The 27,963-nt window shown below is 47.8% G+C and overlaps 1 protein-coding gene across 1 annotated transcript; it reads right to left on the bottom strand.

Moving 5' to 3' along the window:
• On the bottom strand, window positions 1-27,963 carry PSAT1 (phosphoserine aminotransferase 1). Its single transcript, XM_032427624.1, has 9 exons — window positions 27,803-27,963; window positions 24,682-24,742; window positions 23,338-23,407; window positions 20,472-20,677; window positions 19,515-19,687; window positions 17,336-17,505; window positions 9,741-9,869; window positions 2,613-2,750; window positions 1-1,264 (listed from the first exon to the last, which is right to left on the bottom strand). The coding sequence occupies exons 1-9, from the start codon at window positions 27,860-27,862 to the stop codon at window positions 1,159-1,161; spliced, it is 1,113 nt and encodes a 370-aa protein (XP_032283515.1). The 5' UTR covers window positions 27,863-27,963; the 3' UTR covers window positions 1-1,158.

Here is a 27,963-nt window from a genome sequence, read left to right as displayed (position 1 = left end):
ATCTCCAGGTTACAAGTTCGAGCCCCACATTGGGTGTAGAGGTCACTTAACATATATACATACGCTACTACATAGCAGGTAAAGAAATTTATTGACAAAGGTTTAGATGTTTTAGGACTTTCATGTCCTCCACACAGTCAAGAGAAAATACTGACAATGGATAAACAAGAGGGAAAAGACTCTTCAGCAAAGATCTTCCGGAACTCACAGCACCACTGGTCAAACACTATAAAGAGAACTGTCAAGTGAACCAACAAGAAGGGAGTTTAACAGAGAATTTTAATTTAACAGCCTAACTGAAAAATAAAGAACAAAGGGCAACCAACCAACCTTCTACCCACTAAAAGGAACGTAAAAGGGAATCAGGGAACTTCGAAATCTGGTGAAGCAGTTTTTTGAAGAGGGAAGGGGGAGGGGAGAGACACCATTGAAAGGGTTAACGCGTCATATGTGAGGTCAAGGATTCTAACAAATTCTCTTAAGTCTCTACATGCATCACCAAGAACCATATTATTAGAAACAGATTGCATAGAGATATAAACTATTTGGTATTAAAAACAGACTTTGCTATATGAACATAGCATATGTCAATTTTATCTCTTTATGAGAAGAACAGGATAAAGAAAGATCCCCCAGCTTGCCCTTCAGCCTGGAACCCCGAAACACTCACCACACAGGCAGTGTGGACCTGAATTAACAGGTGCAGAACCCAGGAGACCCCACTGCTGTCACTGTGGAAAGGATCAAGATTCAGCACCCAGAGGTCCCCACCCAGCCTCCATGCCGTGTTTGTGTGTCTCCAGAAATAAGCAACTTCAATTTGCATAATTAAGTCCACAGGCAAGTTTGAATACTGAGATCTAGCTAGAAAAAGTAGCAGCAAAGACAAAGTTAGCCGGAATTCGCTAGAAAAGCTAAAGGAAGATTAAAAAAAAAAAAAAAACTTCCAGTTCAAGTCAGAATTAAGGTGGGGGCCGTTAAGTCCCACCAGCTCTGCAGAGCTGTGGATGTTTTGTTGTTGTTCTTTGAAAAAACATCTATAATAAGCACGTTCACTCGAGAAAAATAGCGTGTTCGCTAAGTTTCTGTCACCATTCCCAAGTTACTTTAAACGTTATACACTGTTCAAGGGCAGAGTATACACTGGTTAAGATGTGTTCATAGCTGATGCATCTCCAGAAAGTTCTTCATGAAGGCCGCCAGCTTCTGAACATCCTCAATCGTGACGGCATTATACAGAGAGGCCCGGATGCCTCCCACAGACCTAGGGTGACCAAAGATGCAGCCAGTGAGAACAAAACCATCTCATTCAGCATCAGGATGACCCTCTTCCCAGTCACCTGCTCCTGAGAGACACACTGCACCTGAGGCCATCATGTCCAACCCAGGTGGCCAGCAGGTTCAAACGTCTAATCACTAGGAAATTCTCCCTAATGCAGTGACGGCCCATCGTGCTCACACAGCCTGGATTAACTCAGTCACGTATCTGCTGGGAAGCGGGGAGCAGGCGACCACTGAAGGGCCGGTGTCTCGCCTCCCCCGTGGGGAGGACACATACTTCTCACAGAGCGTGCAGGATTAACTATCTGATGTTCAGCTGCAGTGATAGCGATCCGTCCAGTCGTGGGATGGCAACCTCAGGGCCATAAAAGCCATTGCAGAGATTTTCAAAGGGAATTTTGACAAAAGCCTGCAGAGGTGGCCCCACTGTGCACCCAGCCAGGGAATCATGCTAAGGGCCCTGTAAGCAAGAGGAGAGGGGCGCCTGCCTGGCTCAGCTGCTAGAGCACACGACTCTTGATCTCGGGTTGTAAATTCAAGCCCCATGTTGGGTGTGAAGATTACTTAAAAATAAAATCCAAGGGGCGCCTGGGTGGCTCCATTGGTAGAGCATCCAACTCTTGATTTCGGCTCAAGTTATGATCTCAGGGTCGTGAGATCAAGCCCCATGTTGGGCTCTGCGCTGGGCGTGGAGCCTGCTTAAGAGTCTCTCTCTCCCTCTGCCTCTGCCCCTCCCTCCACCCCTGTTCTTATGCTTACATTCTCTCTTTCAAATAAATAAATAATAAAATCTTAAAAAGGCCGGGGGGGCGGGGCGGCCTGGGTGGCCAGCCAGTTAAGCGTCTGCCTTTGGCTCAGGTCATGAGGTTAAGCATCTGACCCTTGACTTTGGCTTAAGTCATGATCTCAGGGTCCTGAGACAGAGCCCCGCCTCGGGCTCCTGCTGGGCATGGAGCCTGCTTAAGATTCTCTCTCTCCCTCCACCCCACCCCCATCCCACTTGTGTGGGGGCTCTAGCTCTCAAAAGGAAGGAAGGAAGGAAGGAAAACAGAAAGGAAGGAAGGAAGAAGAGAAGGGGCGCCTGGGTGGCTCAGTCATTAAGCGTCTGCCTTCGGCTCAGGTCATGATCCCAGGGTCCTGGGATCGAGCCCCGCATCGGGCTCCTTGCTCCGCGGGAAGCCTGCTTCTCCCTCTCCCACTCCCCCTCCTTGTGTTCCCTCTCTCGCTGTGTCTCTCTCTGTCACATAAATAAATAAATAAATAAAAAGAATGAAAGAAGAGAAAAACTAAACCAATTCTCTGATAAGCTTCCGGATTGGATGTATACGCACCTATGCCCTTTCAAGGAGATCATATTGAGTTCAAGAGCTTTATCAAGAAACCTTTTTTCTAAAGCATCGTCTCCTTTGGCATTGCCAATGCGGAATGGAATATTCATCTTGCTTCTATTCTTGGGCTCCACTGGACATCTGAAAAACATATTGATTATTCCAGTTACTTCTCTGAAATGTGCGACAACCATTAACAAATGAACAGAAAAATCGCTTTAAATATTTTGTCAATACAAATAGAAGATTTAAAAAAATCTGCCGCAGGACATTGATAATTTTTACTTAAGGAGACCACTCTTGCATATGGAACAGTGAGTTAGCATTCCCTTGTATGGCTTGTACTTAATTTCCATGAGCCTCAGTTTCCTCACTGAATAATGGAACTAATACCTTCATTCCAGACTAGCTGTGACAGCTCAGTGGCACGACATATATGCAGCTTCCAATAAATGGCAACCACACGGCGATGTGAGTGACCCTCTCTCTACAAGCCTAGAGGAAAAAATATGCTGGTCCTAACAGTGGCTGAAGGACTCAGCCATGAAGAGCTTTCAAAGCCCTTGTCACATTGCACTGTCCCAAGCTGTGTGACCTTGAGCAACTTACTAAACCTCTCTGTTGTGTCTCACTTTCCTCATCTACTGAATAGTGGGAAGAGTAATGGAACCTACCTTCTAAGGTTGATGTGACGATTAAGTGAGCCAGTATTTATAGGGGACTTTTGTGGCTTTTAAATGGCCACAAATTCTCTATAGCCCTGCAGGAAAGAAGTGGGGTCAAGTTCTCCACACCATTTTTTTCTTTAGATTTATTTATTTATTTATTTGAGAGAGAGCACAAGCAGGGGGAGGGGCAAAGGGAGAGAGAGAAGCAGACTCCCTGCTGATCTCAGGACCCCGAGATCATGACCTGAGCCAAAGGCAGCCTCTTAACCGACTGAGTCACCCAGGCGCCCTTCTCTACACCTTTTGAATCCAGCTGGCCTTGCGACTTGCTTTGACCAAGAGACTGCAGCATCAGGGTCGCTATGCAACTTCCAAGCCTAAGCCTCAAGGGGAATAATACAGCCTCCCTACCTGCCCTCTTAAAACATGGCCTCCACGTAGGCAAGCCCGAGCTAGGCTGCTGGAAAAAAGCCCGGCAAGAGCCAGCACCAACTCCCAGACATGTGAGTGAGGTCACTTGCAGACCACTGGCTGCAGGTGAATTACCATTGACTCTGATTGAATAAACATCCCAGGTGAGAGCTGCCGAAGAACCACCCAGCTAAACCCAGCCCAGCCTGCTGACCCAAAGTCATGAGCGAAAAAAATGGTTGTTGCTCTAACAACTGTCTTGTGTGTTCTGTGATGCAAAAACACATAACTGATACAGTTTAAAACAGTGTCTGAGGGGCGCCTGGGTGGCTCAGTCGTTAAGCATCTGCCTTCGGCTCAGGTCATGATCCCAGAGTCCTGGGATCGAGCCCCACATCAGGCTCCCTGCTCCGCGGGGAGCCTGCTTCTCCCTCTCCCTTTGGGTCTACCCCTGCTTGTGTTCCCTCTCTCGCTGTGTCTCTCTGTCAAATGAATAAATAAAATCTTTAAAATTTTTTTTTAAATAAAACAGTGTCTGGAACGTATTAAAACAACCTAAGTATCCGTTAAATTCAACAAATGCATCTTTTTGGTCCCAACATTTTGCACAAGGCTTATCCAAACTCTCAAAAACAAATGACGTGTGAGTTTTTACCTAGGAAAGGTTAGTATTTTGACTTCAGTTTCCGATTTGAAAAATAAGCAGCCAAAATTATGTTCCATGGACAATCAAAGGAGACAAATGGAAGAGCGGACATCTATTCCAGAATAAAAGAGGGAGTAAAATATGTAATAACCCCTTCTCCATTTTCAAGCTCGCCCTGTTTTATTCTTACACTTGTACAGGGTGTGATTCATTAAAATTAAAGAGCAAATAAAAGCAGTGTGAGGAAGCCCCCATGAAAAGTCATGCTCTCCCCTAAGGGCACATACATAATTCCTGCTAAAGTTAATAAGAGTCAAGTGCGCACCTACAGGCAAAAGAAGGGAAACCAAATATCTGGTAATGGGCTTTGAGCCTGAATTCCGCACACCTCCCCCTTTCACGAGGTGGTAGGTTTCATGGCTGACATTTAAATTAAAAATTCATTGGCTACCCTCCTGATATCCTGCTCCCACAGGAGGGTCCAATTATAGAGGTGGCACGGCAAAGAGCACGTCTAATTTAAGAAAAAAAATTAAAAGGAGGAAGAATTAAACAACTTATTTACAGTTCAGCCCCACCCCAAATGGACCCATCCTATCATGAAAGTGGATGGTATCATGAGAGCTGTGAGTCGGCACCCGACAAATGTTTACATGGCACCCAAGAAGGTCTCTGGGAGAAGGCTCAGGGAGGGAAACAAAGATTCAAGGGGATTAACTGCTCCCAATCTAGGGACACAGCTGTGTAGGGAATTAATATGCCACGTGAGAGGTCTGTAACAGCAAGAAGCACAGAGCTGAGCAAGGAATTCTGCCCGAGAGAAAGTGGGAACGTGTCTGAGGGACGTGGCAAGGTTTGGACGGGTGAGCCAGAAGGAAGGCCATTCTGGCAGAACTGCGTCTACAAAAGCCTGGGGGGCCCCCAGCAAGAACTCCAGGAACTGGAGTGTTGGGTTTCCCGGCCAGGGGTACGGCCCGGACGGTGAGGGGCCCTGCAGATACACCGATGAGAACTAGACTGGGTCCTTGAGCCATGAGGAACAATCAGGTTTCCACAATATGAAATGTGAATTTTAGAAAAAGAACAACAGTACACAGAGGAGAGAATGGAGTGTGGGAACACCAGAAGGTGGAGAGACCTGCTAGAAAGCTCTTCTAAAGAAGTTCCCTGGTCAGGGGGCGCCTGGGTGGCTCAGTCAGTTAAGCGTCTGCCTTCGGCTCAGGTCATGATCCCAGGGTCCTGGGATCGAGCCCCGCATCGGGCTCTCAGCTCGGCAGGGAGTCTGCTCCTCCCTCTGCCTGCCGCTCCCCCTGCTTGTACTGTCTCTCTCGCTCTGTCTCTAACAAATAAATAAATAAAATCTTAAAAAAAAGACCCTGGAACCAGCCCCCCATGATGCTCCTCATGTGCATATCCTGGCTTGCTCCCATTTCCCAGCTGTCACCTTAACCTGTCTGTGCCTCTGGAAAATAGGCTTAATGTCTGCTTCACAGGGCTGTGCTGACAATAAAGCATTAGTATCTGTAAAGTGCTAGGGCTCTGCTTGCTTCCTTTTATGTCAGGGTTATCGCTAGACCCATCACACGCTCCCCTCTTTCCTAGGGTCTGGTCCCCACATGAAGCTAGCAAGAAAGGTGACCTCAGGTCTGGATATGGACACTATCACGTGGACACCTTTAGAAGATCAAAATTCAGCATTCTGAGTGCTTTCCATAGTAACCCAAAATAATATTAGGAACTAACTCTTAAGGAATGCTCCCTAGATGCCAAGTACTGCTTCTCATGCTTTATGCAAATTAACCCCCACCGGAGCCCATGTTCTTAAGCCCTGTTTTATATTCTTTATTCACATGGATTTTCACTTAAGTCCTCAAGGCAGTCATAAGAAGTACGTACCATCATTACGCCCACTGTACAGATAAGGAAACGGAGTCTGGAGCAGTTAGGTCATTGGCTCAAGGTCACACACTAATAAATGGCAAAGAGGGGGGTTCTCTGCCAAGAATCCTGCACTATCCACGTGGGCTCAAGTCAGGGTCGACCAGCAACACGTGGGTGGTTAGGCCATGGGATGAAGGCGGGGACTTCACGGCTGTCTCATCTAGTCTCGATATCCCGGCCAGGCTCACTGGTGCAGCCCCCAGGAAACTGCCCAGAACTGTGTTCAGTATTCTAATTCTAGGTTACTTGGTATTCCTCTTTAAAATTTTCACCTCCCAGGGCGCCTGGGTGGCTCAGTCGGTTAAGCGTCTGCCTTCAGCACAGGTCATGATCCCAGGGTCCTGGGATTGAGTCCCGCATCAGGCTCCCTGCTCAGCGGGGAGTCTGCTTCTCCCTCTCCCTCTGCTTGTGCACACTCTCTCTCTCTCTCTCAAATAAATAAGATCTTTAAAAAATTGTTCACCTCCCTTTTGGCGCCATATTTCTATAGATCGAAAGAAAAGTGGAGAATTTCCTGAAAACCCAAGTGACCCCAGGAAGAGCTAGCAAGCACCCAACTGTGAACTGACTCCAGTAACAGCGTCCCGTAGGAACGTCAGGCACCGGGGTGACATTTTCTGGGCGGGCAGCCCAGGGAGGATGGAAGTTCCCAGAAAGAGGTTTACTCTAGAAGATGAAAATTCTGCATCGAGGCCATCCATAAGTAAAAGAGAAGTTTTGGGTGGGAGGTGACCTGATTTCCCAGGAGACAACCCACCTGCCATGTTGGCTGCAGCACGCTGCCTTCTGGGAAATGCCAGGTTGGGTGCTTGGAGTTTAAGAAGTTTGAGGGAAAAGGAATTCCAGGGATTCCCAGAGTTCCTCCTATGCTTTGTTTTGTTTCTAATTCCTGGAGTTTTCCAGACGCATTATCATTCTTTCTGTCCTTCCATTTTGTGCCTACCCATCTCCTGAGAAATAAATGGAGCCAAAAGCTAATAGCAAATTTGGTCTCCTCTCCACAATAGCCAAGTGCTTTTACTCACATTCAGGTTCTGAGCACTCTTTGGGAGTCAGAAAAGATACCCTGTTCTTCTGGGTAACCCAGGGCCTAGAACACAGTTAGCCCAGAGTAGGTGCTCAGGAACATTTACTGGATGGATGGATGGATGGATGGATGGATGGATGGATGAACAGACGGATGGGTGTGTGAGTGGGTGATGGATGGATGGATGAGTGCGTGGGTAGATGGGTGGGTGGATGGATGGATGAATGGGTGCATGGGTGGATACGGATAGATGGGTGGGTACGATGGGTGGATATGGATAGAAGGGTGGGTGAGTGGGTAGATGGGTGGACAGGTGAACAGAGGACTGAACAGGTGGACTAAACATGTCTTCAGACCTTTCCAGACCTTCCTTCTAATCCAGCACAATCATCCCCTCCAGGCAACCCACTCTTTGCTCCCCAAACACAATACACTTTCTTTCCTCAGTACCTTTGCAGGGGCCATTCCCTGCCTTCCTAAAAATTCCTAGAAGTACTTTTGCCCTCCTCTAACTCTACTCATGCCCAAGCCTCAAGCTCATTCAAAAAAAAAAAAAAAAAAAAACAACCAAAAACCCCTACACCCCCTACAGGCAAAGCCGTATCATCTTACTGCTCCAAGCTCATAACTACTATTTAGACCTTGGCTGTGAACTCCTTGGACCATCTACCAAGCCCCCAGTCTGCACTTGGCTCTGTCAAACAGAACCAGAGCCCGCAGAAAGCACAGTGTGCACCCCTTCCCCCAGACTGCACGTGGGAGAGGAGCCTAAAGGCTAAGGCGTCCAGCCAAACCCAACTCCCCACAGGGCCTGTGGCTGGAGGTTCACTGCACTCCAAGAACTCAGAGGAACAGGCAACAAGCATTTTAAGGGCAGAGGTAGCAGTAACAGGCTGCTTTATCCTATCCGCTACGAAAGTACGCCCCCATCCCCCACCCTTGGGTGGTCACGGGGATGTATTAAAAGTTAGGCTCAAAGCATTGTTTTGTCCACCCCATGTGGCACATGAATTGTCAAAGAAGAATGTACATTCTCCCACTACTAGCAGTCAGTTACTATCATTGAACCCAAAGAGTAATGGTCACTAAGTAGGAGGTCCAAGGCTTGGTAAAGGAGTATGTGTGTGTACAAATGTGTACAAACACAAATATACACATGTGTGTATGCACACACGCACACACGCACACACACACACACAGCATAAAGCCTCATACACCTGCCACTTTGAAGGCAGGGAAACGCAAATGAAAACATCATCTATTAAGTGTCTCGTGTACCAGGCACTGTACCAGGTGCTTCTAAGCAGGCATTTTGGTGAGAGGTCTATGGTGGGGGACTGGACAGCAGCCCCCCAAAAGGTATATCCATGTCCTAAGCCCCAGAACTTGTGGATGTGACCTATTTGGAAAAAGGGTCTTTGCAGATGTCATTAAGTTACAGGTCTCTAGTTGAGATAAATCATCCTGGATGATCTGGATAGGCCCTAAATCCAATGACCAGAAGTGAAGACACACAACAAAGGTGAGGCCAGAGACTAGGGTGATAACACCACAAGCCAAGAAATATCTGGAGCCAGCAGAAACTGGAAGAGACAAAGAATGGATTCCTCCCTAGAGTCTCTGAGGGAGCAAAGCCTAGCTGACGTCTTGCACTTCAGGCCTCAGAGGAGTGCGAACAGATTTCTGTTAAGCCACCAAGCTACTGCATTTTTGTTCCAGCAGTCCTAGGAGACTAAGGCAAGACCCATACGTGGTCAGTACCCCTCCCAGGCGTTCGTCCCGTGGTCAACACACATTCACGAATCATAGAAGACTCCTCATACCATAGCCAATTCCCTTCACAGACGGCAGGCCTATGATGGTAACATTTGTCCTGTAATAAGGGAAGCAATGAATTTTCCTAAAAAGGTAAGTGACCTAGGGGCGCCTGGGTGGCTCAGTTGGTTGAGGGTCCAACTCTTGATTTTGGCTTGGGTTGTGATCCTGGGGTTGTGATCAAGCCCCAGGTCAGGCTCTGCGCTCAAAGTGGAGTCTGCTTGAGATTCTCTCTCTCTCAAATAAATGAAACTTAAAAAAAAAGGTAAGTGACCTGGCTGAGGGGCCCAGTGGAGTCCCTGGGTAAAGCTGAGAGCTTCTAGCAAGTACACGTGTTTTTTCCCAGGAGACATATAGAGGAAGCAGACAGGGAGGAACTGAGATTTCCCAGGACAGATCTTTGGTGTGAGAAACATCACCACTCCCTGGGATTCCCCGGGTGGGGATGCACAAAGGAAGAGCCCACCTGCCCTGTAATCCTGGGGCTCAGGACTACTCAGTTCACCGCACTTCCAACAGCTCAAGAAAGGGTAATACATCCACTTCTCAAAGGCACATGACATATACACATTTTTTTAAAATTCACAAGCAGTAAACTGTGAGGCAAAAGCCCATCAACTTACACATAGAATCCTTGAGAATTATCAATAACATCATAAATCATCTGCGATTTGATGGTGCTGAGCTTCTCCATGGTTGCTGCACCGCCATTGTTCTTAATCCACTCCAGGACCAAGCCCATGACGTAGATGCTGAAATAAAGATTAAAAATCCATCTAGTTCTGCTTTGCAAAACGGCAATGACATTCAGAAAAAAGGTTTTAATTAGACTCCTCTCTGGAGCTTACACCGGTCCCCACCTGTCCAGCCCCAGCCCTAATGCAAAGTCTCCACAACACCTGGAACACGCTTACCTCTTTCATTGCCGCAAGGGTCCTTAGGACCCTGGCTCCCCACCCCCACCCGGTTAACCCCTTCACTTCCTACACTCCCAGAGCCCTCTGCCCGTCCTTCCCATAGTTTATACCATTCACACCCTTACTTTCTATTTCTCTGTGCCCACGACGTGGACTCTATGGTTGTGGAAGACCTGAAGCACAGTGTTCACCTTTTCTACCCCGAGCCCTCACCTGGGGCCCTCTACTACCTGGTGGGAGGCAGTGCGGCATGGCGCTAGGAGCACGGGCTCTAAGTCAGTCCTGACTCTAGTCTCACTGCTGGTACCACTAACTAAGAGCACCCAGGATTAGTCACCTTGGGAATCCAAACCTCGGCTTTCCCACCTGGAAAGAGGGAGGCCTACCACCCTATGGCGGACACCAGGCATTTTAGCTGCCCTGATCCTCCTAACCCCACTCCCACCCAACAGGCAGATCCAGCTGGGTCCCTTGTCCCCTGGTCTCACAGCTGGGCTGGGGACCTAAGTGGGCCAATCAGAGTCCTCCCTGGGACTCTCTGACTTGGAGTGAGGACAAAGAGGCAGACCTGTGTGTTCGTGACAGTGTGAGACATGAGTAAGAACATCCGAGGGAGACTCATCTGAGAAAATGAAGCCAATATTCCAGCAGAAAGAAGCAAGGATCAGAAAGAGAGAGGAGACGGGGTGGGATCTGTGTCCCTGGTTCCAGAAGCCACAGCCCCTCGGCCGCTCATGGAGCTTGGGAGGGTTCCTTTCTGAGCCAGAATGTCAACTCTGCCACCTGTAAGACCCTGGGGCTCGAGAGGACTATAGGAGACAGACTAGGTGACAGGTTGGGTGAAGCGCTTAGTGCAGGGCCCAGCACGTGGCAGGTAGGTCACACAAGTATAGTTGGCGGCATCTTCGTTACCAAGTGCTCCAAACTAACCCAAACACACAGTGAAGAGCAGTGGGTGGCTTCCCAGCGGTCTTCTGAAAGCCCATCTCTTAAAAAGGTGCCCAGGGCTCCATGTGCCCCTCACCGAAAGCTTGTGGGGGCAAAAGCACAGGCCTCCAAGGGAAGAGACTCCATCCTCTTGAGCTGGGAATCTGAAGATCAGCTCTCAGCTAGGCACTCTCCAGGGGTGGGACAAAGGCCCCCTATGGGAATCTGTGCAAACTGAGTTGCCAGGAGTCAATGCCCAGCGAAAATCCAGCATGGTAACCCCTGGGCAAGAGCTACCTTGTTTATTAACACCATGGGTCTCTTTCCACCGTGACAGATTGACACAGGAGATCAATGGATCTGGAAAAACTCTAATAGCCAGAAGCTGGTGCCAGGGGAAGCCCAAGGCTCTGACTGGTTCATTCACTGTCACAACCTGGTAGGTAGGGGACCCAGGTGTTTCCAACCCCAGAAGTTAGCAGAAGTCAATGCCGGGCTGCCCAGTAGGCAATGGGCACCCAAAACCATGTAATAGGTTCTCCAGAAACTTCCCCAGCTTTAGGAATGAGAAATAGTAGCCAGTGGCAGAAAAGGAAGGAAGAATAGAGCAGAGAACAGGCCCTGAGTAATTTACAGCCTCAGCTGTAGCTCTCTGGATCAAGACTGAGAAGGGGCGCCTGGGTGGCTCAGTCGTTCAGGTCTGCCTTCGGCTCAGGTCATGATCTCAGGGTCCTGGGATCGAGCCCCGCATCGGGCTCCCTGCTCCGCCGGAAGCCTGATTCTCCCTCCCCCACTCCCCCTGCTTGTGTTCCCCCTCTCGCTGTGTCTCTCTCTGTCAAATAAATAAATAAAATCTTTTTAAAAGACTGAGAAATCAGAGGCACAAAGAGAAAGAAGAAAGAGTCAGGAGTATTTCCTACCATCTATTATGGGGCCAGGCATCCGGCTAACTGTTCTCCCTTTTATTGATCACAATAATCCTGAGGTCAGAGGTACCATCAGCCCATTTTACAGATGAGGAAACTGAGGTTTGGGGAGCTGAATTTGGCTAATGTCATCCATTAAGTGGCTGATAAAGCCAAGATTACAACCCCAAAGCTGACTTTGGTGTGACTCCAAAGCCCAAGCTCTTTTCACAGTCACCAAGGCATCTGGTTTAGGAGGGGCTCCAGGACCCTCCACCACTACCTCCCCTGCTCGTGGGGCAGCCAGGCTGGCACCAAACCTCACAGACACAGCTGCCAAGTGCAGGGGCTACAACAGCTTCACAGCACACGCATGTAGATGTGTGTTCCAGACAGGACGCTGCCCACCCACCCCTCTGTTCAGTAAATGCTCTCGAATTCCCATCTAACCCCAAACTGCTCGCTCCCCCACGAACCCTGCCCCATGATCCAAGCAGAGCCACTTGGTGCCCATTCACTGACAGTACTCTTCAGAGGCCACATTTTGCTTCTACCCATAGCTCTGTGACCCTGGAGTTCCCTAAGTAGTGGAAAGTAGTGCTTTCTCACTACTCAAATCCAAGGCCGCAGCAAGGCCCAGGGCAGGTCCACAGTCCCAGCCCGTCCTCAGCACCAACACACTGCCCTCTCCGTGGCTGTCACGCTCAGACTCAGCCCATGCGCCCTGCCGAGCTCAATGCGATCTGAGCAGCCAATCAGCAGAAAGCCCTCCCACTCTACACACTCAGACTCACAGCCCATGCGCCCTGCCGAGCTCAATGCGATCTGAGCAGCCAATCAGCAGAAAGCCCTCCCACTCTACGCGCTGCCCAGAGCCCGCACCGGGAGCCTCGGCTGGGAAGCCTCAGCAAGAGGCAGACTCCTCGCAAGGAAGCAGGTTCTCCCAGTGGCTTCTCATTCTACCCCCATACAATCCAAACTCTTCAAAATACAGGGGACCTCATGGCGCCTGGGTGGCTCAGTCGTTCAGCGTCAGCCTTCGGCTCAGCGTCATGATCCCGGGGTGCTGGGATCGAGCCCCGCATCGGTCTCCCAGCTCAGCGGGAGGCCTGCTTCTCCCTCTCCCACTCCCCCTGCTTGTGTTCCCTCTCTCACTGTGTCTCTGTCAAATAAATAAATAAAATCTTAAAAAAAAAAAAAATACAGGGGACCTGGATGCTTATGCAGCTCTGCAACTTAGTCTCAATTCTCCCCACTAACCAATGGAACATGCCTGATGGCTGCCTTCACTCCTAAAAGGCCACCTGCATCACACAGCAAGTTTACCATCTAAAGCCGGCCTATTAATAAGTAACTAAATAAATCACAGTAGATCCATTCTGTGGAATACCTTACAGCAATTCAAAGGGAAAAAAAAAAAAGGCAGACATTTGAGCTGACAAGGCAGAGTATAGTGTACGTGGCGTATTGCCGGGGAGAAAAAAGAAATTCACAGAACAGTCTATATGGTAAAGTTCCACTTGCATAATCTATGGCTCTGTATACTTGCACATGCCCGGGACACACAGCAGTTAAGAGCGGTTACCCCAGCAGTTTCTGCTCACTTCAGAAATCTTTGCTAAGAACACATGTTAATTTTTGGGGGCGCCTGGATGGCTCAGTCGTTAAGCTCTGCCTTCGGCTCAGGTCATGATCCCAGGGTCCTGGGATCCAGCCCCGCGTCGGGCTCCCTACTTAGCGGGAGGCGGCTTCTCCCTCTCCCACTCCCCCTGCTTGTGTTCCTTCTCTCACTTTGTCTTTCTCTGTCAAATAAATAAAATCTTTAAAAAAAAAAAAACACATGTTAATTTTTTAAAGCAATACAAAGTACTCTGTGTGCTGAGGCTTACAAAAGCAGACCAGAGGGGCGCCCGAGTGGCTCAGTTGGTGAAGCGTCCGACCCTTAGTTTCGGCTCAGGTCATGATCTTGGGGATGTGAGATTGAGCCCCATGCTTCCCCTCTGCCTCTGCCCCTCCCCAACTCACACACTTCCACAAGCGGGCACGCTCTCTCTCAAATAAATAAATAAATCCTAAAAAAAAAAAAAGAAAGAAAAGTACACTAGAAAGTCCTTGGAAAAACTCTCCCTGGCTGTTTGTTCTGAAGATTCTAACATCTGCCTCTGGGGTTCATGGTGAGTGAGGCTAAGGCCCTGGGCAGGCCCACAATCCTACTCTGCTGAGAAAGGTGGCCCTGATGGATGGGGTTATTTTGTTTCTTCTTAGGTTACTTCCCCTCATACTACAACAAAAACAAATTTATACTCACAGGTTCCATTAGTCGAGGTAAATAAAAACTGTTTTGTGGGAACAGAAGGGAAGCTTAGGCATCTTTTTACCTGTTCATTCGTTGGGTCCAGTGTGATCTACTAAAGGGTGAAACCAGAATAACCACGTGATCCTTTATTCCACCCCAATTCACTGTTCAGGGCTACAGGCGACTATGGGAAGGCCAGTTACCCAGCCCAGTTCACATAAAATGCCCAGAGCCTGTGGTCATTCAGCTCTGATTTTATTGTATTTATTTATTTATTTTTTTAATATTTTATTTATTTGACAGAGAGAGACACAGCGAGAGAGGGAACACAAGCGGGGGAGTGGGAGAGGGAGAAGCAGGCTTCCTGCTGAGCAGGGAGCCTGATGTGGGGCTGGATCCCAGGACCCTGAGATCATGACCTGAGCCGAAGGCAGACGCTTAATGACTGAGCCACCCGGGCGCCCCCAGCTCTGATTTTAAAAGATAAATAAATAAATAAATAAGTAAAGGCTTCTTTTCAAATGTGGGGCCTTTCCAAGGACTTCTGTGTGATACAAAGTTCAGAAGCCTTCTGGGTGCCTTGCTGGCTTACCTTCAAGGACTAGGGAGGGGATTTGGCACAAATCTTCCCCTCTAACTTGGAGCTTATTCTCACTGGGCAAGCTGTAATTTGCTAATCTTGACTATTTAAGTACCACGAATGAACTCTAAAGTTTTTCAAATCATAGGTTTAGGGTAACTGCTCCATTGTACACACTTGTACTTTTCTTTCAGGGTAAAAGAAAGCAAAGCAACTTCCAGGGGGTCTCGTGGTCAGAACACATTTAACCCAGTCTCTTTTAGCTGCTACATTTACACCATTCGAATCAGTATTCACAATCCTGCCCTGGGATGGTCTCAGTTAACACTATTCTGATCTGCCTGGGGGAAGAGGTGTGCCCCTTTTCTGCCCTTGATCCTGGCTCAGCAGCCCCCCCTCCACCCCAGCAGGCAGGAAAGCTCTGGGGAGGCAATATCTGCCCTCCCCCATCCCCCACCACACCACCCTCCCCCAAGGGACCAGCTGACCCGACTGGTCAAGGCCTGGGGCTGATGCCTGCGAGGGGAAGTGCCCCTACACGACAGTCACTGAAAGGAGCCCTTCCTCTCCGTGTGTCTAGGTCTGACTCCAGACATTGTTATCTCTTGTCATTTTGTCATATTTATTAGACAGACTGACCTGCTTTCTCACTGACTTTTCACCCTAATATTAACAAACGGCATTTTAACATATTCATTGCCTTTTGCAACTCTCAGTTACCACAGAAGGTGCCAGAAGGTGTGCCCTCTCCTGTCTCCTCTGGGCGGTGCTCTCATCTGAACTTGCCAGCTTTCAAGCCACATTTCAGGGACAATGTTCTCCCTGCCTCCTCCTGGAGCCCATGGTGGCCTCTGCCTCGCCCTGAAAGACTCACCTGACTGTGAGCTAGGCCCTGGCCCCGGTGGGGGGGGGGGGGTGACAAACACCTCCTGTCACTGCGCAGCCTGGCACCTGAGCCCCTTCCCCAGGGTCCCTGCACCTGTGGCCTCACTGCTCAGCACACCCAGTCCTCGTGTCCAACTTGGCCAGTGACCACTGGTTGTTTCACTGCCTGGAACCCCAGAGATAGGACAGGTGGGTGAGAGATCCAGCCCCACGGCCCCCACCCTTAACGGCATTTCAGAAACCCTTTCCACCAGGATGAAACAGAGTGGGGTTTATAGGTGACCAGGAGAATAAGCACCAGTACACCCCATTCCCTGAGGAAAGCAGGAAGACACAAATGTGCTGCTACGGTCCCCATTTAGAATTCCACCGGAATTCTAATTTGAAAAACAACACCTTTCTTTCCCGTAGCAAAGTAGGTGGGAGATTTTTCTACAGGAAGCCCCATGGGGGAGAGCTCTGACAAAGTCCAAACCCCGAACGAACGGCTGCCTGCCCCAGCCCAAGCCCACCCTCCTGCCCGCCACAGAAAAATCCATGAGTGGAAGAGCTAGACTCTAATGGTGACTTATTCTCCCAAGACGGAATCCTTCAGGCACAAATAAATGCATACAGATAATACGAGCACGAAGGTACGGGGTGTACATGCCCCGGCTCTGGAGCCAGGCTACCTGGGTTCAAATCCCAGCTATGCCACGTCCTAGAAGTATGGCCTCTGGTTCTCTGCTTGCAAAATGGGAATGAAGAGTATCTACCTCCTAGGGTGCTTGGGAGGATTAAAAGGATCATACACATAAAGTATCACCATTCTACACCATACCTGCCCTGAAAGAGAAATCCATAAACTCCAGCTCTTCCCTCCCCTGCTAAGGCTCTGGGAACTAACACCAAGAGAAACAACAATAATAATACAGCAGCTAACATTTATAAATCACCAAGTGCCAACCACGAAGTGTGCTTCATCTATATATCTCCTCCCGGCAACCCAGTCGGCAGGGTATTGTTATTACTCCTGGAGGAATTTGCTGCACAGAGAGGTTAAGTGACTTGCCCAAGGTCACACAGCCAGTAAGCACTACAATCCTACAATCTCCCAGGCAACTGTTAAATCCTAGGTGTCACAAGATTTTCACAAAATATCTGAGACCAGCTGTTAAAAGATCATGGGGGGCAAGGAAGCCTGGCTCTCCCTGAATGTGCTCCAACACCCTTTTCTCACTTGGCTAACGGGAAGCCAAGCTTACAGGACACCTGCAGATTGGGTGAAAAACCAGAAGGGTGTTTTTTCCAAGCCAGGATGTTCGCTGCCACGTGGCCAGCTTTGGGTAGGCCCAGCAGGGCAAGAAAAGAAAGCCGGGGGAGGCCTGGCCTTTCAAAGTCCTTTTCCAAAGCTTCACAGGTTGTTTGAGATACAAGCCTGCCACTTCATTTGCAGAGAGCTTTTGGGTTAATGGTGAACCACTAAGGCTATCGAGATCAAACAAAAACACCACCCCAAAAAGAAAGGGCAAGAGAAACTGATCTAACAGTGCACAGAAGGTTAACAGGGAGAGACGAGCTGGGCAGAGAATCCTGATAGGATGTCTGAGCTATGAGGTCACTGTTCATGAAAACACGCTCTACGTTAAAAAGCTACCTCCCTCTGTTTTGATGGGAAATGGTGAGAACCCCTCCGGCAGTCCCCCGAGCCCTGCCCCCCGGAGTTCACCTGAAGCATGGAGGCGTGTTGTACAAGGAGCTGTTTCCAGCCTGTACTTTGTATTCCAGGATCGAGGGGCACTCTTGGAGTGCGAACCCCAGCAGGTCATCGCGGATGATCACTACCGTGACCCCAGCAGAGCCCACGTTCTTCTGCGCACCAGCAAAAATCACACCAAACTGAGAAAGAGAAGACACACTGTTGTAGATACACGTGGTCATTTTTCATACATGTAGTCCAATTTCACCATCTCTTTCCAAAGTATGAGGAGCTGATTCTATTTCAGCGCTGCTCAAAGTGCATCCCATTCTCTAACGGCATCTCCATCTGGGACAGCAAATCAATCCTCCCAAGGTCCGAGGCCTGAAAGTTACGTATGCGCCTGGTCCTTCTCACCAGCAAGGGGCTAGTCCAAGCATCACTATAAAGATCTTATACATATTCATTTTCGCTCTGTATACCTCCTTTCTACACCCAAACCAGTTTTTAAAATGAGGCTGCTGGGGCGCCTGGGTGGCTCAGTCGGTTAAGCGTCTGCCTTCAGCTCAGGTCATGATCTCAGGGTCCTGGGATCGAGTCTGCATGGGGCTCCCTGCTTAGCAGGGAGCCCGCTTCTCCCTCTGCCTCTGCCCCTGCTTGTGCATGCGCTCTCTCTCACTCAAATAAATAAATAAAATCTTAAAAAATAAAATAAAATAAAATAAAATGAGGCTGCTAACTGTTCTTGGTAACCAAAAGAAACAGTTTTTAATGCATTCATGTTTATATAAAGGGCAGTCAGAAGATGACGAGAAATAATAGACAAGCTACTGGAGAAGAAATTTTAACAAACAGAAATTAAGCTAAAGTTCCTTTAAAGGAACTTCAGAAAATGTTGTCATATAAGACGCACAGCCCTCTCCCATCTCCTCTCGTGAAACCTTTCTAAACAGCGAATTGCATCCCAAGTGCGAGGAGGAAAGGCAGTCTGGCCTGCTAGGGAGTATTTCACAGTTGGCACTGTTGAGAATTGCCAATGCATGGCAACTGGTAATAAAAAGCAGGCTATAAACAGAATGTGGTAGAACCACCCAATGGAATATTATTCAGCCTTAAAAAGGAATGAAGTCTGGGGGCGCCTGGGTGGCTCAGTCCTTAAGCGTCTGCCTTCGGCTCGGGTCATGATCCCGGGGTGCTGGGATCGAGCCCCGCGTCGGGCTCCCTGCTCAGCGGGAGGCCTGCTTCTCCCTCTCCCACTCCCCCTGCTTGTGTTCCCTCTCTCGCTGTGTCTCTCTCTGTCAAATAAATAAAATCTTTAAAAAAAAAAAAAAAGGAATGAAGTCTGACACCTGCCATCGCATGGATGATCCCTGAGCGCATTACTCTAAGTGAAATGAACTTGACACAAGAAAACAAATATGGCATTAGTCCCCTTATGAGATAGCTGGAGTAGTCCAATGCAGAGAATGGAGGCTCCCAGGGTCTGGGGGAAGGCTGAGGACTTACTATTCCATGGGCAGAGTCCCAGTCTGGGAAGATAAAAAGTTCTGGAGACGGATGGTGGTGATGTTTGCCTGACAGTGTTAATGTACTTAATGCCCCTGAGTGTACACTCAAAAATGGCTAAAATGATAAGTTTTATGTTATATATATTTTACCATATTTTTTTTAAAAAGGCAGGCTACCATTTAGTGCGTTTGTTTCTAAACGCTTTACAGACATTATGCCCCCTCGCTGCATGCACCTGAGTGCACTGCTCCCCTGCCCGCCTTGGCGGGCCACCTAGATGGTCTCTGTGTCCTGTTGATGCTCTTGGAGTTGAGGTGGGCTCGAGGTAGGGTGGAGCTCCTTCAGAGGTCCCCCGAGCTTGGGTCATCTGCATCCTCCCTGGAAGTCAGCAAGCTACTCCCAATGTATTGGCCAAAACATTTCCTAAGAGGCACCCTCAAAGGCAGATGAATTCCCCAAGGACTCCAGTGTGACTCCGTGAGGTAATCATTAACACAGGGTGGAACACATCAAGACTTACACGCTCCAACAACCCACAATAAACAAGCAACTGTTGGCCTGGGCACTGTGAATTGTCTTGGCTTCAGGGTTTCTGCTGGCCCAAGACATTCTGTGCCTTTCCTTGTTCTCGTATTTCTTAAAATGCCCTTACGAAATCTAAGACACTGGGGTTCCCCCACCAGGCCCTTTTACGCTCTACCTTGGAAACATCCACCGGCTTGGATAGGAAGTTTGAGGACATGTCGCAAACCAGCACGGCTCCCTTGACGTCAGGGATGAAGTCAAACTCCACTCCGTGCACGGTCTCGTTGGCGCAATAATACACATAGGAAGCGTCTGGGCTGAGGTTCCAGGTGCTTGGATCTGGAATTTCTATCACAGAAGAAAAGGTGGAGAGTCTGCGCTTTCATTCCTCTTTCCTTGTGTAGATGGGAATGACCAGGAATGACAGCCCTCCCCTAGCCGTGAAAGGCTGATTCCAAAGTCCTCCCAAGTGACACCACCCTATCCATCTTACATTATAATCCCCATCAACAACCTAAAAGGATGATCCATCCCATCCTTTTGACGGTTACTGGGGGCAACTAATGGTATGGTGGATATTTGGTATTTTTCCTATTACCCAGTACCCATCCATCCTATGTCCACTGAGTTCCTTCTTGGGGCCCCAGCCTCTCCAGCTCAGCTCATGTAGTTCCGGTGTAGTCAATTCCACCTACAGCCACATGACTGATTGGGAATGGGACACAGGAGATGTGAGGCTGTGATTGGGAATGCTTGAGCAAAGGCGTTGAAACTTGGGAGAATATAAGGTCAGGAGCATCTTCTAAAAGGGAAGGGACAGCTTTCCTGACTGTGGAGCCATTATAGAGGAGACCTGGAGAGACACCAGGACCTGCAGACATTGTTGGGGGCCCTTGATCAAGCCATACCTAAAGCCAACCCGGCCCGTAGGCTTTCTGCAGCAGCCAGTTAGTAATCTTAACAAGTAAGACCATCCACTCTAAATGGTATCAAATCAGCTACCAACAAGAAGGAATTAAAAACTGCAGGTTGCCCTGGGCAGGGGTAACCTGATATCTGAAGAGGGACCACCCACCCGGCAGCATTTGTCCACATTTCATTGTCATTGTGGAACTCAGATCCCAGCACTTACTCGTGTAACTCCCAAGTTTGGGGTGGACGATATTCACAGTCCCAAACTTCTTGGCTTCTTCTGCGGCCTTGGCTGACCAAGATCCTGTCACCACATAGTCGGCACACCTTCCTGCTTTCCAGCCAATCAGGTTTAAGGGGACAGCACTGAACTGACCAGACCCACCTCCTTGCACAAAAATCACCTTGTAGTTGTCTGGAACGGCTCTGGGCAGAAGCGCGGGAGACAGTAAACAGAGACACACAGGGTCAAAGAAAGAGAATGAGCAATGATCTACCAGCACTTTACCTTGGGTGGACATACTATAAGAAATACAGTAAAGTCCCACCCCTGCTTCACCTTCCCCAGAGCCCTTCCTTGGGCTCTGTGTGGAAGCCTATGGGTACTGTTTGGAGGGAACCTAATAACACCCTGCTGTTCCTGTAGGGAATCATCTTGCTACCACTCAGTCTACACGGTTCAAGGGTGGCCAACCCTGGCTCCAGCATGAGCACATGACCCAAGCTGGCCAGTGGAGTTTGGTTCTGGGACCTTTGCTCAAACTTCTGGAAAAGAGGAACGGTTTCTACTGAGGGAAAGAATAAACCAGCTAATCCTACAACCACCGGTGGCCATCTGGTGAAGCCAAAACATCAAAAAGGAAAGCCAGGAAATGGAGGAAAAGACCTTCCTGGACATCACCTGACCTCCTAAATCCCTCCTGCACTTTACAGTTACACGAGGTAATACGTTTTCTCTTCTGCCAAGAGTTGGGCTTCTGTCACTTGCAACCAGAAATCCTAAAAATAGACATGTGCTGCTCCATGCTATGAACCAAGTGGACACTTGTAAAGGATCTTAGATAATGTGTTAGGCCTAAGCATGTAATCACATACCGACAGACATCGAGATTAACAGTGAAAACTTTTTGACTCCAGCGTAGAAAATTAAGATGTTTGCTGAAATGGCTACAGGCCGTAGGAGAAGGCCAGCTCCAGAGGGACTAGGCCATGGAAACTGGACCCCAGCCCTTGAGGAAGCTCAGAGCTTGGGAACAGGTACACAGCAGGCAGATGGCTGGGGACAGAGATCCAGCACGGAGGTGTTCAAGTACCAAAGGGCAGGGCAACATGAGAGGGTCCTGGGGAATGGGTGGTGTGAACCATATCTGCCTGCGATCATCCAGGGCTTGCAGGCAGCTCTCGTAAAGAAGCTCTAAACATGAGGTCTCGGCAGCTGGGAGGACTGGCAGCCCAAGGCAGGGTTCCAGGTTTATGTTATTCACATGCCAGATAGAGAAGAAGGCCAACACCTGGATGGAAGGACACGAGACAGAGGCCCAGGTACAGGGGTACAAGGTAGGAACTTGGTTAGGAAACTAAAGGAGAGGCCCAGAAATTGAACTGGGAGTCCAGTCCCAAGAGGCTTGCAGCCATGCAGGTCAAATGCCACGTCTTCTGGGCCGAGGTTCCAAATACCTGTTCCGTGAAGGACAGGCTTGTGCGGTGAACATGACATGGGACCCAACAGGCAGACCCCATGTGTGTAGCCAAGCAAATGATGACTGGTTCTGGCCACTCACAATGCAATGGGTTCTAGTGTTCCTCACAAAAATGGCACCAGCCTGCCCTCTTTGAAGCATTTTATCAAGACAGTTTAAAAGGAAAGTAATAGTTGGTACAATTCCAATCATGTTAATGAAATCATGCAAACTTGGACCCTTAAAATGTTAACAATAATTACTTCTGACTGGTGGGGTTATGGATAATTCCAGGTTAATTTGTGACATTCAGTTTTTCCTAAACTTTCTACCATGAATATGCACTAGTTTTATGAGCAGAAAACATGGGTTGTTTTTTTTTTTCAAGATTACCATATTCTTAACGTTCATGTGAATATACTTAGATAATATATAAATCTCTCCTTTAAATAGCAATCTATTGAAGAGTAAGGTTTCCTCTGGGTAAGGAGAATAGTGCAGATAAGCTAGGAAGGATCATTTGAGAAGTTCCTGAAGTGAAGAACTCTTAAAATTACCCAAAAAGTCTGTTAAAGATGAAGTTTCTGAAGAGATTCTGATTCAGCCGAGCTTGGTAGGGCCCTGCACCTGAATTTTTTAATACCTGCCCCCAGCTAGGTGATTCTGACACGTGGTAGGAGGCCCATGCTTTAAGAACCAGTGCACTGACCAAGATGACCATTTCTTTGTTATTTAAATCCCTTTTAAGCCTGAAAAATCTTTCCTAGATATAATGATTTCAAATCTTTGGAAACACCACATAAAATAAAAACACACAGGGGCGCCTGGGTGGCTCAGTCAGTTAAGCGTCTGACTCTTGATTTCCGCTCAGGTCATGACCTCAGGGTTGTGAGATTGAGCCCCAACTGGGGCTCCGCACTGGGCATGGAGCCTGCTTAGGATCTTCCTCTCCCTCTCTAAAAAAATAAATAAATAAAAATAAAAACACAAAAGCAGGATGGGAAACAAGTAAAAACCATTATGTACTAATGGAGTGAATTTGGGAGAAATCTTTAAAAGATTTTTTTTTTTTAAGATTTTATTTATTTATTTATTTATTTGACAGAGAGAGAGAGAGAGAGAGAGAGAGCGAGAACAAACAGGGGGAGTGACAGGCAGAGGCAGAGGGAGAAGCAGGCTCCCCGATGAGCAGGAAGCCCGATGCAGGGCTCGATCCCAGGACCCCGGAATCATGACCTGAGCCGAAGGCAGTCACTCAACCAACTGAGCCACCCAGGTGCCCTAAAAGATTATTTTTAATTATGGAATATTCTTAACACACAGCAGAGTAAATACCGTAACAGACACCCACACATGTGGTTTATCAAACAAGAGTAATGACTTCAGTCTTTAAAATTTTTAACTTACAACAATTCCCGCACAAGATTCTCTGTGTTGTTAATAATCTTGGCAAAATCTGATGACCTGTGGCTCATTTCTGTGGAAGGAAAGATAAATAAGAAAAAAAAAGTTCCCGTTTAAAACCAAACACACAGAAGTAACTTTAGAAGTAGCTACACAATTTGCAAATAAAATAATAAAGGGAAATTTTGGTTATTCTGCCCTCAAATTGTGGGCCAAGGCTGACTTCGTTTAGGGGAAAAATCCAAACTGATTTTCAAATTGCACACATTTGAGACTTATGGTCACAGCAGAATGATTTTTCAAGTGGCATACTCATTGAATGAGCCATTTACTAATTCATCCTTCCATCTCTGTGATTTTTCACATCCTTCTCACGAACATGAAACCACGGTGCAAAGACTGCCCCGTAGAAACAACAGCACAAATTTCCACTCTGCGGCTCTCACTGCGCAGAACCCAAGTTTAGTCCCCAAACCCACAGGAACAAAATTGAATAGCAGTGAGCACACAGTTAACCTTATGATCCCTTCATACTATGCAGCCTCGGCCTTGGGAATTACCAAACAAAGAAAAAGGAAATTAAAATTTAAAAAGTAAATTTTAAAAATTCAAAAGGACCCTTCCTCAATGATAAAGGAGAAACTTAATGAAATTATTAAGGTGCAAGATCTTGAGCAAAGGCTTATAGACTTTTAAACTTTTACTCAGTTCATTTTTAAGTTCCGTAAAAGCTTTGAAACGAATGGGAGGCAAGACTGCAGAGGTTTGGAGCCCTGTGATACACCTGTTTGGCATCTTCTGATCTCAGATGCCAATCGAGCCCCGTGGCAGGCCCCCTGCTCAGCGGAGAGCCTGAGTCTCTCTCTCTCTCTCTCCCTCTGCTGTTGCCCCACCCTCATGCTCCCTCTCTCAAATAAATAAATAAATAAAATCTTTAGAAAAAAAACTGCTTCTATCAAACATGCCACCAAAGTTACTAAAATTTAAAAATATATCTACAGGGTGCCTGGGTGGCTCAGTTGGTTAAGTGACTGCCTTCTGCTCAGGTCATGATCCTGGAGTCCTGGGATCGAGTCCCACATCGGGCTCCCTGCTCAGCGGGGGGTCTGCTTCTCCCTCTGACCCTCTTCGCTCTCGTGCTCTCTGTCTCTCATTCTCTCTCTCTCTCAAATAAATAAATAAAATCTTTAAAAAAAATAAAAAATAAATAAAAATAAAAAAATAAAAAAAATAAAAATATATCTACAAAGGCCTAAAGGGAGACCGAGGCGAAAAATTCGAGGCTTGATGCATTTTCATCAGTTCCCTTTGGAACCTGGATATTCAGAGTCAAAAAGTAAATCTTACCAAGAACACTAATCCCAATTCCTTTGTAGTCTAATAGTTCTTTTTGTATCTCTAACAATACCTAGAAGAAATAAAAGAAAATAAAATGATTTGAATATTCGGCACAAAGCTCTCCCTCTGGACATCAGACCAGCAAGGGGGGCCACCCACAGAGCCTGTGAGGTCTGGAAGCCCCTGTACCACGGCCAATCCCCTTCCTCCCACCCAGACTACAGAGCCCTACTGATGCAACTTACACACACAAGTGTGAAATTATGTAATGTGATTGATGTGAAAATACAGTTTTCCCAAAGGCATGAATTTACTTAGATATAAAAATGACAATGAAAAAAACCCACCAAACCTTTATTTATTTATTTATTTTTAAGAAGAAAGAAAGTCCTATCAGAGATGAATGCTAAAGTGTTTTTGTGAAATGACATGGTATCTGGGATTGGCTTTAAAATACTCCGGGGGCGCCTGGGTGGCTCAGTCGACTAAGCGTCTGCCCAAGGCTCAGGTCTTGATCTCAGGGTCGGGCTCCTTGCTCAGCAGGGAGTCTGCTTCTCTCTCTCCCTCTGGCCCCTCCCACCGCTCCTGCTTGCTCTCAAAAAAAAAAAAGAAAAAAAATCCAGGGGCAGGTGCAGAGAAGGAGGGTGTAGACGGGTGCAGCAACAGCACTGGCAAAATGTCCACAGAAGTTAAAATCCTCAGAGATGGGTCCATGGATTCCCCTGTCTAGCTTTGTGTCTGTGAGAACAGCCATAACATGAAAAGAGAGGGGGGGAAGCTCTAACAACGTACACAGAACAGGTGAGACAAACCCTCTGTTAGAAGCATCTTGCCATCAGAGATTTCCTTGAAAGAGGCTAAATCGGATGTCATAAAACAATCTAAACTGGATTGCAACTTGTCTGAAAAAAAAAAAACATTTTAACAGTAAAGAATTAGACAAAAGATCTCCCTGGCAAGGGGGGGTTAAGAATTTGTCTTGTTGGGGCGCCTGAATGGCTCAGTCCGTGGAGCATGTGACTCTTGATCTTGGGGTAGTGAGTTCAAGCCGGGTAGAGATTACTTAAAAAAATAAATAAATAAAAGTATCGGTCACTGGTTTTGCAAACTATGGGATGATTATTAGCACTGGCTGATTAAAAACACACTTAATGAATCCTTTCTTTAGTGAACACAAACAGATAATAAAATCATCTTTGAACTCATGTTTAAGATGGGATTTCTCTTACAGACAGTATCCCCTGAAATGTGTTTATGATCCAAATCATTACAAAGAGTTTTAAAGACTTCTACTCAAAAAGCATGCCTCTCCACTCCAGTGGGGTTTTTTTCAAACTGCAGAATGCAATCTTGTGGGTCACATTTTTTAAATGAAATACAACAGACGAGCAGAATAGCGGAATAGAGTACAAAAGTATGTATGTCATAGTTATTTAGGCTAAATACTTCACAAGGCTTTAATTATAATTATATGCATATACTTTGTCATTTTGTAAAATATATTTTTCATTGTGGTCACAGTCAACAATAAAGTTTAAAAAGCTTCTCTAATCCTTACAATAAAATTAAATCGAAACTCATAAAAAGCAACATCTGCCACTTCCTCCCACCCCCATCCCCCCTCAGAGAGGGCATCTGAGGACAGAAATCCTCCCAAGAAAATAACAAATAATTGTATTACTAATGATAACTGCCATGATAATAAATGCATAAGAAATTGCACTGGGAGGGGCACGTGGCTGGCTCAGCTGAGATTCTTCATCTCCGGGTCCTGAGTTCGAGCCCCACAGGGGAGAGAGTACTTTAAAAAAAAAAAAAAGAAAGAAAGAAATTGCACAGGGAACAAATACTCAGAAGGCTCCAAACCACGGAGACGGGACAAAGGTGAGGAGGGTACAAGAAACGTTTGCACAGCTCTAAGCAGGGAAGGAATCTCGCCTAAAACAGACTGCAGTAAGTGGGGAAAACCAAGCGTTGTTCCTTCAGCTACTATGAGCCCTGCCCCTAGGGAAGCACGAAGTCCTTTCCCTTCTAAAACTGTAAGATTCTCTTGTTCTTACAACACAGAGGAGGCTTTATCCCAGGGAGATTTCTACTCTGTTCAACAATAGATAATTGTAAAGCACTTGGCTAGGCCCCATGTTGCTACAACATAGTATCAGAGTCATTGTGGTTAGAAAAATAAAAATGTAACAGCAGTGATAGCAGCTTGTCAATCAAGGCACATCACAAACTGCCTTCTTCACAGTTGGGGGGGGCGGGGGTTGAGATGATGTGGGAAGGAGAATGGGCGTTGGGGGGAGAAGCTGAAACCTGGCTTGGGGCCTAGGAAGGCAGGGAGTGAGTTCCACTTGCACTTGAAAAGTATGGTTGTGGCCCCAGGGAGAATTCAATCATTCCATTTCCTCCAAAACAAAGTGAAGCGAACTGGGCTGGCAGCCCACTGCCTACCAGAATTTGAATACTCGCATGCCTTTAGAAGTCAAGCCAGTTAAAATTTAAAAAAAAAAATCTACGAGTGAAACGGAGCTGAAAAAAGCGGGGGAAGGGAAGGTTCTCTTGGGAAACAAGGAAGGAAAGCCAGGACTGCAGGCCTGCAAATTTACATTTCTGAAAAGCAATGTTCCCAAGTGCTGGCTAAACCAAACACTCCTTACGACGGGTCAGGCGCGGGACTCCAGTTTGCAATCCCCTCCAGTTTAATGAGATCCCCATTCACCATTCATTCAGTGTCCATTCACGGATCCACTCAACACTGCCTGGCTCGCAGCAATGCCCGGCAAGGCGAACCCAGAGATGAGAGCTTTTCGCCGCGTCCCGGGCCCAGCCCAGGAGAAGGCACAGTGTGCAGGTGCGCTGCGCCGGCGAGCCAAGTTGTGCAGGCCGCTCACGGGCAGTCGGCGCCAGGGGCAGCTGCACAAGCATGCTGGCGAGCTTCCTTCCCCCAAGTGCATTCTTCCAGAAGCCCACTAGCGAGGGATCCCGAACTGGGCGTGCACGCTGGTGCGGAGCGTTCGGAGGGCTCCCGGGCAGGGAGAGGGGATCCCAGCGCGCGGCGCAGAGATGCACAGCCACCCGCGCGCGGCTCCCGCTCGGACCGCACTCCCGGCGCGCGCTCGTGGGGACTTACCGAGCGCGGCAGCTTGGCAGGCCCGGGCCCGAAGTTGACCACTTGCCTCGGGGCGCTCATGGTGCAGCAGCGCAGGTGACGGGGACAACGGGGAGAGGCGTGCGCGGCGCGAGTCTGCTGCCGGCGCAGACCATCTGCCTTCTTCCAGCGCCCAGCCGGCG

This window comes from Phoca vitulina, unplaced genomic scaffold (genome assembly GCF_004348235.1).
Source record: "Phoca vitulina isolate PV1807 unplaced genomic scaffold, GSC_HSeal_1.0 scaffold37, whole genome shotgun sequence".
In the NCBI taxonomy this organism is placed as follows: domain Eukaryota; kingdom Metazoa; phylum Chordata; class Mammalia; order Carnivora; family Phocidae; genus Phoca; species Phoca vitulina.
Note: the sequence above shows the minus strand (reverse complement) of the source record. Positions and strands in the feature narration are given on the sequence as shown.

What these genes read in the sequence shown, in the direction of transcription:
- PSAT1 (XM_032427624.1), bottom strand. Translation starts at nt 27,862, where the DNA reads ATGAGCGCCCCGAGGCAAGTGGTCAACTTCGGGCCCGGGCCTGCCAAG. An exon ending in CTGCCAAGCTGCCGCGCTCG is followed by an intron (nt 24,743 to 27,802) that starts GTAAGTCCCCAC and finishes TATTTCTTCTAG; the next exon opens with GTATTGTTAGAGATACAAAA. An exon ending in AACACGCCTCCATGCTTCAG is followed by an intron (nt 9,870 to 17,335) that starts GTGAACTCCGGG and finishes TCTTTATTTCAG; the next exon opens with CATCTACGTCATGGGCTTGG.